General features: G+C 38.2%; 1 protein-coding gene across 5 annotated transcripts in view; it reads right to left on the bottom strand.

Annotated features, from left to right (window-relative positions):
- The window catches only part of PTPN12 (protein tyrosine phosphatase non-receptor type 12), a 73,472-nt gene that overhangs the window by 34,084 nt on the left and 26,622 nt on the right, over positions 1–12,766 (bottom strand). For all 5 annotated transcript variants that reach the window (XM_061366341.1, XM_061366340.1, XM_061366339.1 and 2 more), the window contains exons 2-6: positions 7,870–7,978; positions 3,077–3,153; positions 1,984–2,079; positions 958–996; positions 99–170 (exon numbers count right to left, since the gene is read on the bottom strand). In XM_061366341.1, coding sequence (XP_061222325.1) covers positions 99–170; positions 958–996; positions 1,984–2,007 — 135 coding nt within the window. In that variant the 5' untranslated portion in view covers positions 2,008–2,079; positions 3,077–3,153; positions 7,870–7,978. The remainder of the gene's footprint in view (positions 1–98; positions 171–957; positions 997–1,983; positions 2,080–3,076; positions 3,154–7,869; positions 7,979–12,766) is intronic.

Raw genomic sequence — 12,766 nt, 5'->3', positions numbered from 1 at the left:
AAAAGCATTTGTTTTGTAATACACAGTTTGTTGAACAGTTATTTTAAGTTACAAAAGCATAAATCCTTCAAAACTAATTTATAAAGCTTTATACTTACACAAGAAACACGAAATGGTCCAAAAGTTACAGCTGCTTCCCCATACAGAGGCCAGTAACGTTCACATTTTTTCTGTTAAAGCAAAGAACTCTAATTTAATTCATGTGTAGTACTGAAAGATAATGATTAACACAAGCAGAGCAGACCAAATGATAATCTCAAATGCCTTATTCTCTCTCTTATCCGGTGCTTTTCCTTAACATCTGCCTGCTGGTGCCTTGCTAGACTTTAAATACAGCAAAATGTCTTTGCTCTTAGATACAAACAGGAAAACTAAAGACTCAGATGACCCATAAAGCCAAAAAGGACACTTTGGAAATGAGGACATGAACTTCACGACTGCCTACACATGCGTAAGCATACATCGCACAGAGGGACACGATGAGAGCTTATTTAGGTTTTATGAAAGTCTGGAGTTCATAATGGACTAATTTCTCCTTTTTTACTTCCTCCTCAGGTCACATGAATATAGCAGATTTAAAAGACAGATTCTTTTTGCAGCTGTATCAATAGACAGGAAATTCAGAAGGATTTGGGATTTTGATAGTTGGCCTACATCCCACAAAGAGCAAGACTTTTTCCATAGTGACATAACAGACAATTGGTACAGTTTGGTTTACAAACATGTATGGTATGTTCTACTGGGGTGACACCTAAATAATAATGTAACACTGTAAACAAGCAAAGAAAAGCGGTTACATTCACAATTTTCTATACACACAAATGGAAGGGTAGGCATTCTCCTTCAACCTGGCAGATTATTTTTACAGTTATGGATTTAGCATACGGAACTTCACAGGTATCAGCATAATGCCCCACATGGTCAATGCTCATTTAGTTTTGTATTTAGTATACATACCCTTCCCATCTCAAACTCCCGACAGGCCATTACAATTATCTGAAAAGACAAAAAGATGCTTGAAGTTAGCTGGTTTTAGATCAAATAACTTCAACACTTCACTATTTTCTTCTGTCTGGGCCAAAATTGGTAATTGGTTACTACTGAAGAGACAAATTAAATCAGTTTTGCAAACTGCAGATGCACACCCTTTTAATTCTAAAATAGTGCCCAAGTTTTATTCCACACAAAATCTACAACATTAATACAACATTTTAAGATTACTTGATCTGAATGCACTGTAATCCTGTACAAACACCTTACTTGTTCAGCCTGATTGTAAAGTCTAGATTTAATCATAAAAATATAGAACCATTTTCTGACTGGAAGAAATAGAGCTATATTTGCTTAAAATTACATAGCTTGCTTAAAATTACATAGCCTGCTTAAAATACATGCAAAAACACATTTAAAACTGAAGAATTAGACGTGTTAGGCAAAGCTATTTCAGATACATGAATATGAATCGCACAGGTAAGGTATTTGTTACATGTAACCATGATTTAAGTGTCTGATAAAACACTTGGAAAATATTTTCAGAAATAATTTGTTGAACATACCCAGTTTTAGCAGTATTTAAAAGTAAAGTCCTGACAACAGCAGTAATTAACCCAAAATTAGCAAAAAAAATCAAACCCCAACAGTAGGCTTTTTTTTTGTTGTTTCACATGCTGCTTCTGTATCTGATTTTGTCAGCCCTCTTAAGAGTTGTAAAGTCTCCTAGAGGACAGATGTAACCAAGTACCAACCTATTCATGATTTCATATTCATTCAATGAAATTGTTACTTTGAATTTTACATTATTAAATTGAATAAATAATATAAAATATAAAGAATGCTATTTAAAATACAAAATCAAGATCTGAGAAGTAAATGGACTAAATTGTCAACATTTTAATAGTAACAGCCAGCTCACGCAAAAGATACCAAATCACTGTACTATGAAATAAGGAAGTACTTAATTTTGTTTTCTAAGTAGGTACTTACAGCAACGTTGTATTCCCATATCATCCTCCAGAAGTCTATTACTGTATTTGCTAATGGTCCCTGGGTAGCAACATATGCTTTTGGCCCATGTACTCCCTAGGATTACACAAAGTAACCATTAATGTTTATAAAGAAAATTTATCTGCACTGAATAAAGAAGGCTTGAGGTTATAATCATGTAAAATTAGGATATCTTTAATTTTTTGTTGATACAACAGGAAGTGTGAATATGGGTCCCATCCACAGGTGATTTCAAGAGGGGCCCAAGACGACAACAGCTACTGTGCTGCCAGAGACTAACAGAAAATACGAAGCTTCTGTATGTTCAAATTCAGAAGGTTCCCTTTAAGCATGCATTTTCTTTAGTACCCAAACATTTAACGATGATAATTCGAAAATCTGCTGCTAAAAAGCATCCCCTTGAACAAATTTAAGTTTCTCCTTCCAGTAATGCCACATATCAAACCTCCACAATTTTAACATTTATTTTATATAAAGCTTGAAGGCATTTTCATTCACCTTGTAATACTAAACATTCAGCAACTGAGATTTATAAGAACACCCCTTTCTGAATAAGCATTACTGTATAGAAGCAGCATCAGGATAAGGATACAAGAAAAGCCCAAGATATTCACCCTTTGAAACAAAAGTGTAACACTTTCAGCCAAATTCTGGCCTCTCTTTAAGAATGTTAGATATTATTCCATTGCCACACTCCTGCCATGAACTATAGGAAGTGCATATTAACATAAACAATTTGCCAAAACAGCTCATTTACAATGCCTAAAAACTTCTCAAGTGTGGTATTTTCAACACCATCAATTGTTAATATAACAGTATCTGAATTTTCCTATGTACAAAGTTCCAATTTAGTTGCCTGTCACTTCAAAATGAAGTTATTTTATATTATACTTAGACTAAGATTAAAACTTAAAAAATTGTCTCATGAAAGGCATCATCTATGAATTTTGCATAAAAGAAAATCTTCACTCACACCTTTATACTCTTATCTCAGTTTATAACACTAAAACGGTACTGAAAGGAAATAAAAGCTTAAAAAGAGTTTGAGAACTGTTAAGATATTAATACATACCTTAATAAAGTTTGCATTAATGTAGTCTGAATCTTGTGGGGGAGTTTTTAAGGTCAGTTTAACCCTGCTATGATCAACTAAAAAAAGATATTTTTTTTTAAATACAAGAATTACAACATATTCAAATCAATGTGTAACAGTAAATATGATATATACAGTACATATTATATGTATAGAAGAAATTGAGCATTAAAGAATGTTTCCCAAAGATAAGTCACAGAAGCAAGGTAGTTTATTTAATATCCCTCCCCTAACTGGAATTCCAAAAGCAATTCATCACAACAGCTCAAAATTCAATTGATCAGAAATAACCAAAATTATAGTTACACAATATTAACACAGATCATGATGGTCAGAATTAAAGCACAGCTACAGAAAGCAGAAAGAATTAACCACCAGTGCGTAGCTGAAGCAGCCACCAGGTCTTAAGAGTTTCTGCCAGGGAAGACTCCAAGTATTTCAACATTGAAACATGCACTGGGGTTTAATGCTCAGGCACAGAATGGCATCTGTCTCTGAACACAAGGGTTTAGGCACTTTGCTGAGGCGCTTCTTAACTAGAAGGAGCAGATTCCTTCATGTAGGAGTGTTGACATTTCAAGTTTCTGCCTTGAGCATTACTGTCTCAGGAGAAAGCTTCTTACAAAAACAGCACATCTTTGGAGACCAAAATCCTCAGCAGTCTTAAAAATAGCCTTTATTACTTGTTGACAGAATAAATTTAACATCTTTGAATTCTCTTTGGTGTCAAAAAAAAAAATTAATTGCATTTTTAATACAGAAAGAACTTGATTTTTACTAAGAAGTAGTGTAGGGGGTTGGTAGGTTCACCAGTCCTTCCAGCTCTTTTTGATACCAACACTTCCTAGCTATCGTATTTAAAAAAAAAAAAAAAAAAAAAATCATTCAAACTATCTCTACACTAGAGGCTGTTTTAGTTGGGATCAAAAAAAAATTAGCTTTGAACTCTGCAGAAACAGCATCTGCTCAAGTGATTCCTGTTACTTTCTGCTCCCAGGGTCAATTCCCCAACCACAGAACAGCTGCTAAAACTTTTATTAGAGCTAAATTCAAGAAAAAGATATAAAAAGGAGTCTACTTAAAAGAGGAAATATGGTTGGTTGGATTTAGGGTTTTTTTTTTGTCAAAACATCACTGGTAATAAAAGAGGGAACTGTGCCCACAAGTACATGTTAAAGAGTTATTTCTGTACAGAAGCCTTTTCCAAAAAGTTTCCAAGATAACTTGCTTTGAAGATGCCAGAGCACTGATAAGATACAAAAAAATGTTTGTGTTACCATGTAATGCTTCCTAAAAAAGCACAAGTGTAGATTATGAGACATTTAGATCACAGATCTAAAGACAACACACTCTCACATAAAGGCCTAGAGAAACCCCTTCAAGCATATTACACCATATTACACTCATATATATAACATAAAAGGAAGAACATTTCTAAGCATGCAACGGTGTCACAGACTTAATACTAAAATGTACTTTATAATGGCAGATCTGAAAGGGGGAGGGTGTAGGTTAGATGTAGGGAATAAATGCTTTACTGAAAGTGTAGTGAGGCCCTGGCTAAATTTCATGAGCTAGTTGTGTGCTGTTGGGAACAAGGCAAAATACCGTCAGACTTTCGTGACGCAATCATCGTCACTCTGTATAAGAAAAAAGGTGCCAAGTCAGACTGCTCAAACTACCGTGGTATAACTCTGCTCTCCATTGCTGGTAAAATTCTTGCAAGAATACTATTGAACAGACTAGTACCTGCCATCGCAGAAGAACTTCTACCTGAAAGTCAGTGTGGTTTCAGGGCTAATAGAAGTACCACAGACATGGTATTTGTTCTCAGACAATTGCAAGAAAAGTGTAGAGAACAGAATAAGGGGTTATACGTAACTTTCGTTGACCTCACCAAAGCCTTTGACACTGTGAGCAGGAAAGGCTTGTGGCTGATCTTAGAACGATTAGGTTGTCCCCCCAAGTTCCTGAAAATGATTATTCTGTTACATGAGGATCAGCAAGGCCAAGTCAGGTATGGTGATGCACTCTCTGAGCCTTTCCCAATAACCAATGGTGTGAAACAAGGTTGCGTTCTCGCACCGACCTTATTCACAATCTTCTTCAGCATGATGCTCCAAAGGGCTACAGCAGACCTCGACGAACAAGACGGCATTTATATTCGATATCGTACCGATGGTAGCCTATTCAATCTAAGGCGACTGAAGGCCCACACTAAGACCCTAAACCATCTTGTCCGTGAACTGCTCTTTGCTGATGATGCCGCCCTTGTCGCCCACACAGAAGCAGCTCTGCAGCGTTTAACATCTTGCTTTGCGGAGGCGGCTGAGGTTTTTGGGCTGGAAGTCAGCTTGAAGAAGACAGTAGTTCTCTACCAACCTGCACCCCTAGAAGATTATCGCCATCCCCATATTACCATCGGCGAGTCAGAGCTTAAGACAGTTCAGCAGTTCAGCTATCTGGGAAGCATCATTTCCTCGGATGCCACGATCGACAAAGAGATAGACAACAGAATAGCAAAGGCATATACAGCCTTTGGAAAACTCCATAAAAGAGTCTGGTGCAATAAACACCTGAAGAAAAGTACAAAGATCAGTGTCTACAGAGCCATTGTATTGTCTACTCTTTTATATGGGTCTGAATCATGGGTCATCTACCGTCATCACCTGCGACTCCTGGAACGCTTTCATCAGCGCTGCCTCCGTACAATTCTAAACATCCATTGGACTGACTATGTGTCTAATGTCACTGTCCTCGAACAGGCAGGGGTCACCAGCATCGAGGCCACATTGCTGAAACTGCAGCTGCGCTGGGCAGGGCACGTCTCTAGAATGAAGGATCACCGCCTCCCCAAGATCGTGTTTTACGGTGAACTTGCCACCGGTAGCCGCAAGAGAGGTGCCCCAAAGAAGAGATACAAGGACTCCCTGAAACAATGCCTTAGCCTTGGCCATATTGACTACCATCAGTGGTCCACCTTGGCCTCCAATCGGGAGACTTGGAGGCACACCATACATAATGCCGCTGACTCCTTTGAGAGTTCACGAAGAACTAGTCTCGAGGAGAAAAGACAGCACAGGAAGAATCGCGCCCCACCTGTTCCACCCAAGGAGACCTTCTGCTGTGCTTTTTGTAGCCGGATTTGCCTATCCCACATTGGCCTTCTTAGTCATCAGCACGCCTGTAGTAAGCGTGGGTAAATGCCCTTCCCAAATCTTCGTTCGCGAAGTCAAGCCATGATGATGATGATGATGACGAGTGAGGCCCTGGCACAGGTTACTCAGAGAAGCTGTGGCTGCCCCATCCCTGGCAGTGTTCAAGGCCAGGCTGGACAGGGCTTGGAGCAACCTCGTCTAGTGGAAGGTGTCCCTGCCTGTAGCAGTGAAGTTGGAACTGGATGAGCTTTCAGGTTCCTTCCAACCCAAACCATTCTATGATTTTACAATCTACTGAAATGCCAGCATAGAAGAAAGAGTGTAACAACTTTTATTTTTAAGACAAGAACAACTTCCCATCTCTTTTTCACTTTCACTCTACCCATTGAACAGGTTTCCTCCCAACTAAACCAAACATGAAAACCCCAATAATATTAAACAATTTTGCTGCAGTTGAACTTAGTATTACACTACTCTTCAACATCTATCTACACACCCCCACCCCCACCGTAACTCTCCAGCAAAACAGGAATACCTGTGCCTTTCCTTCTCAGTGCAGCAGCAAGTACTATGTCACCACCTTAAACATTCTAAGGCCTGTGGCTTTAAAGCAAAGTTTACTGCTGGAAGTGTTGTTTCAAGCGCTGGTAAACAGTAAAAATTCCAGCACTAGAAAAAGAGCATAGAGGTGTACAACAATCTTATGCAGTCAGTCACTGGAGTTTACTACTAGCTCATACTCTGAAATTGAAAGCTAATGAAGCTTAAACCATTTTCAACTTCAAATTGGTTATAAACCTCCTACCACTTCTGAGAAAGCTGAGCACAGTGAAATGTATCTGTTGCTCATCTTCTGGGATATGAAAAATAGCATTTGTCAGACAACTACCATTTAACCTTGCTGTCAGCTGTTCATACTGAGAAGCACAGAGCTTCTGAAATACACTGCCCACGAGCTACACAAAGTGAGCTTGTAACACGCAACCTTGTCTTAGAGGTCACTGAACCGTTCTAGCCACATAGTGGTGGCTTTAAAATTTAAATTCAGCTCTGACTCTTGTTTTCTGTGATTGTACCTTAAAGAGAATTTCATCTGGGCTCTACCAAAATACAAACCAAGCATAACCCAGCACTGAAAGTTCTACGACACCACTTGCAGGATACAAACAAGCAAAAAAAAAAAAAAAGAAAACAAACCAAAAAAACAAACCTATTTTGCTTCAAAATACAAACCTGGGTTCCTTAAGGCTCCTTACAATTACATCTGGAATTTACACTGACACTTATTTTCTACCATTAATAACATGGTCCTAAGGAAAACATACAGTTAAGCACCTAGTAAAGTTCTAGACTATTCGGAGCCAAAATGGAACCGTCATCTTGATATGGCTTGGGCCCTAGCACGCATTTTGTCTTTAGGTAATAGCTCTCCTAATATGTAAGTATTCACTTACTTTGCCTTCCAAGTTAAAAATAAAAATTATGTGAAAGTTATCTTTCAGCAAATTATCTCCAATTTTGCCTGTCAGTAATAACTAAATAGTAAAATTCAGAACACATTAAGAATAACAAGCACTTTTCTTTGCCTTCTATTAACATGTAAATCGGACTTACATGGCAATATATCCTTGTATCTATTCTTTTTAACATTTTCTTCTTTTTCTCCAGTGGCTGTTGGGTAGATCTTCTCTGTTCTGTATTTTGTTGATAATCTTCTTAACCTCTGAAATAGAAGATTTATGTTATATTTTCAAGTCTGCAAATAACAAACATCACAAGGTATTAGCTTCACTGATGAAGTATAAGATCACTCAATAAAAACTTCTTTGTTCCTTTCAACATATTCACTATGGTGAAGTTTAATAATCTAACTATCCAGTACTTTCAGCTCATCATCAGTTCACAGCCAAGTTGAAGCTGGCTCTATATATCATGAGACATAGAGCTTTGGGAAAGCCACTACAGCACCAGTAATGGAATACAGACATATTTCATTTAGTAAATACACTGCCCTGTTAGGCAGTGACAACTGCATTAAGAATACCTGTGTTAAACAGCAAACCCTGTTCTTGCTCAGAATACCTGGAGTGAGAGCTCAGAGCAGGCTGGCTTGGGAACAGTCGTTAGCAGCCTGTACTTTGCTCTGAAGCATGTGGCTTTCAACACTGACATCTGAACAGAAAATCTCACTTTTAGCAGGCATCAAACTCCTAATGTCCAAATCCTATTGAGTTTCAAGCTCACTCAGAGAAAGAAAGTCCCTGCCTCTCAGGCACAAGGTATTTGCAATTTAGACGGTGACAGGAGGTCTGCTAGATTCACAACGTATGTCTTTTCCCCACTACCGCTCCCCCACATCCATGTATTTCAAATCCTGGAAATCCAAGAGAGTCAAAATATCCAATAATAAAAACCAGCCCATGCCTTACAACAACCTTGGAAATAACAAGAGCAATACAGCTTGATCATCACACTTGTGCTAGGCCTTCACAACCTTAAAACTGAGGAGGAACAAGAGTGTGAATACTCTTCAGAAGGAAAAAAATCCAAGAGGAGCCAGAAGGACTTGTTATTTTAGACTGTGTAGACATCCAGATTTAAAAAAGGAACCTGAAGAACTCAGAAAGTTAATTCTGACTTCTAGTTAAAGTAGGTGGTTGCAAAACCAGCTGTTCTATTGACACTGACATGGTGGTGGTATATGAGATGATCAAAAGGAAAACAGAACATAGTTTCCAGCAAGTTTTGGATTGCCATTGAGTGGTATTCTACACAAGTAGACGGACAGAGGTTGTTCATGTTCCCCTCCATATTTAATGCTTGATTACCGTCCTTTAAGACCCCAAAAGTTCATGACTTGCTTTCTTTTAGGGAAGGGGAAGAATGAAGGATGTTGGTTGCTAGTTAGAAATATAAATCCTGTTTTTCACTGACTAAGCGACAACATACAGGCAGAAGGGCAACGTAAGGCAATCTGCTTGGAAAGCTGGGTTTCTTCTTTAATTCTTCCAAAACTACTGAAGCACTCATGAGACTCACTGCACACTTGAAATTTTTAAAGGAAAAGGGAAAACAAATTGGCAACTCAAGTCCTGCAGTAATTCTGGCAAAAAAAGGAAGAGAAAGAAAACCACAAAATTTAGCGGTTTTGCTGTATATAGAAAAACACTTTGATAAAATTTAGATAGGGTGAAAACCACCACGGATTTTATATGCAAATGTAAACTGCGCATTAACTTAGTTGAATAATATGCATCTAATAATCCATAAAAACGGCATCCATCCCTGGCAGTATTCAAGACCAGTCTGACCAGGGCCTTGGGCAATACAGTCTAGGGTTAGGTGTCCCTGCCCATGGCAGTGGATTGGAACTAGATGATCTTAAAGTCTCTTCCAACCCAACCCATTCTGTGACTATAAGCAAGTCAAGTACCACCAATTTTCAGACAAATTCTCTTCTCCAAGGATTATCACAGATGAAATCACTGAATGCTAAAACCAGCAACAGAACTAGCACACAGGGCTATCTTCTCTTAAACTGCACTGCTCTTGAAAAACTTGCAGTGTTAAGCAATGAAAAAAAGAGTAAACACTTGGCAGTGGGGCAGTGAGTCCCTGACCACACAGGGATCCAAGTGCTAACTATATGATCTGAGAACATTGCTACAGCGAAGGCCAGGAAGATTCAATTCTTGAAAACACATGTAAACAGTTAAAGGAAGCTTCCATGCAGACTACCCTCATCTTTGCAACACTAAAAGCAAATTCATAACCAGTACCCATAGGAAGCAGAGAAACCTGGTTTGTAACATAGTACAGACAAAGAATATCACTGCATGTGGGAAACATACTGTCCTATGTAATACTGCCCTTACCTGTACCAAAACATATTGCCTGTGCTAAAGGCTGAGCACAACCAAGAGTCTAGGAATAGCAAAATACACACACCTAATTTAGCTATATCTGCTAAGAACTGCAATAGTTTGAAACTAATAGTTTGAAATCAGCTATAAGCCTCCAATTCAGAAAAACAAAAAAAGGCAAACAAACAATACTTTCCAAGCACAGCCATCAATATGATTTTGTATATTGTTCCATACTGTAACCTGGTTGTATGTTTTTTCCCTATCATACTGATTTTCTTATGGGAAAAACACCATAACTCTGCTTAGAAAAAGTAACAGAAAGAAGCTCAGAGAAAAAAAATGACCTTTAAAAACCAGGAGCAGAAGCAGAAGTTAATTCTGCATGAGAAAGGATTCCCCTGAGGAAGTCATACAGGGAAAAGGTTAGGTACCAAAGCACACCCTTGGAAGATGATCCTTTTTGGTTTAGCCCCTTTTTAACGCATATAAGGAAAAAAAAAACCAAAACAAAACAAAAAACCCACAAAAAAACCATTCTCCCAAGAACAACCTGGATCTATCTTAAGCCAAAAAGGCTGGAGTGACTAGTACCAACTTTTCTAGAAAGTGACGCTGTAAGAATTCAGCATAGCCTTCTCCCGTGTGTCAGCCAATAGATGTACAGTCTGCTGAACAGCCTGGAAAGTAGGATAAGCATAACCAGCTCTGAGGCAAAGACTGGAAATGAAACACAGGTTGATTTTAACACACATATGTCCCTAAAATACTTTAGGATCCATGCTTTTAACGCATATTTCTCAGCTGTTCTGAGACACCCACAATAGAAGAAAGTATGGTCCTGAAAGGAATCAAAGAGTAAGGAGTTATGTTTATAATTTGTAGCAGTATCTGTTACATAGAGTAGTATCTACTTCATGTTTTTGGAAGAGAAAGAATTCATTAAAAAGGAAAGAATTCAAAAAACTGAGCTTTGAACAAATGAAAGCGTTCTAAAACTGAGCTTTGAACAAAGTACCACAGGAATGGAAAAGTGCCAAGTGCAGCAGAACATTTTGCTCTACACACAACAGTCAATTTCTGCAGAAAGCTATTGCAACATGCACCCACTGCCACTGTAGGATACAAGAGATTCAGTACTTCCTAGGTTACAGCCTGGAGTGACCAGAGGGAGGACAATGTACTCAACAGCAGAATGGGGGTAATGACAGGGCAGAAGAAGAAAGAATTTAGTTCAGCCTAAAGGAAGTTGATGACAAGATAGCCAGTAAAATCGGTCACAGTCCAGTCTCATGCTAATTCATAACAACCGTTTACAGTACAAAGCAGCACTCACTAGGGTTAAGTCAGTAAACTGCCAAGTCACTTCCCAGAAGATACGCTGACACCAACAGCAGGGACATTAGAAGATCCAGCCTGGTGCCTTTGCAGATAACAGTGGATGCTTCCATGAGACTTACATATTCACTGAAACTGCTATTCTGGTACCACAAACATCTTCATTTATTTATTCTTTTAAGAACAAAATGATCAAAAAGTATGTATATACTCATGATTCATCATACTTAAAGAACTACATTCACAAGGCCTTAAGTTCCTTTCTCATTAGAAAAGCTCGAGTTTAATTCTGCTTATTCACTGCATGACAGAAGTGGTTTGTGGGATGGTGACAAACACTTACCACATGTGACAGTGGGGAGATGAGCCTTTGAAACAATTTGAGTTCAGAAACATAGTTCCAACTTCCACAGTGGTTTTACAGTCTGTACTACAAATGTGCTTCAGTGTTTTTACAAAAAGACAAACCAGCTTTTCAAACCCAGCTTGTGGAATCCTACCATATTAAGAAGAACTCAGTCCAGCCAGTCCAGGAGACAGATCTGACTTTTGCAGTCAATTTCTTCACCTATTTAACATTCTAGAAAGCCTGTAAAGACACACTGCTTAATGCCATAGACATGTTGTTTAAAGAAAATTATAGTAAATAAAGAAAATCTGACTTTTGCAGTCAATTTCTTCATCTATTTAACACTCTAGAAAGCCTGTAAAGACACACTGCTTAATGCCATAGACATGTTGTTAAAGAAAATTATAGTAAATAAAGAAAAAACTTACACTGCCTATTGAGATTGGAAGATCTCACTTTAAAAGCCTGAACCTTATTTAAGATATGAAAGCTCTTGTGACTCCTTTCTGGGCTTCTTTTCCAGGAAAGCACAGGCAAACACTTCACCAGGTCTTTACTTAAAGGACTCAAATTGTCTCCTAAGACTTATTTGACATTTCCAACAGTCAAAACATCAGTTGGTGAACCAGTGATGTTGACTTAAGTCTCCTTTTTGACCATACCTGAGGAGCAGCATGTATCAATGTCAAACATCAGCTGCTAGAATACTCCACAGCACCCATGATTCATTTGCTATGTGACAACAGGTAATAGTAATGAGCTTCAGAAGCTCTACACGGCTGGCTATGGCAGCAGAGTCATGAAATAACACCAATCACACAAAAAATAATGTTTTGAAAAATTTGCTTAAGTTCATTAAAGTACTCAAAAGTACTGAAAACTAAGGAAAAGCTTCCATAAAAGTCACCTTAAAAATCAAAGCATAAAAGATACTAGGAAACACCAAAAAAAGGTACTGATG

This window comes from Neopsephotus bourkii, unplaced genomic scaffold, assembly GCF_033783945.1.
Source record: "Neopsephotus bourkii isolate Nb327-2 ecotype Australia unplaced genomic scaffold, CSIRO-AGI_Nbou_v1 NB_1328, whole genome shotgun sequence".
In the NCBI taxonomy this organism is placed as follows: domain Eukaryota; kingdom Metazoa; phylum Chordata; class Aves; order Psittaciformes; family Psittacidae; genus Neopsephotus; species Neopsephotus bourkii.
This window is presented reverse-complemented; position numbering and strand designations above follow the sequence as displayed.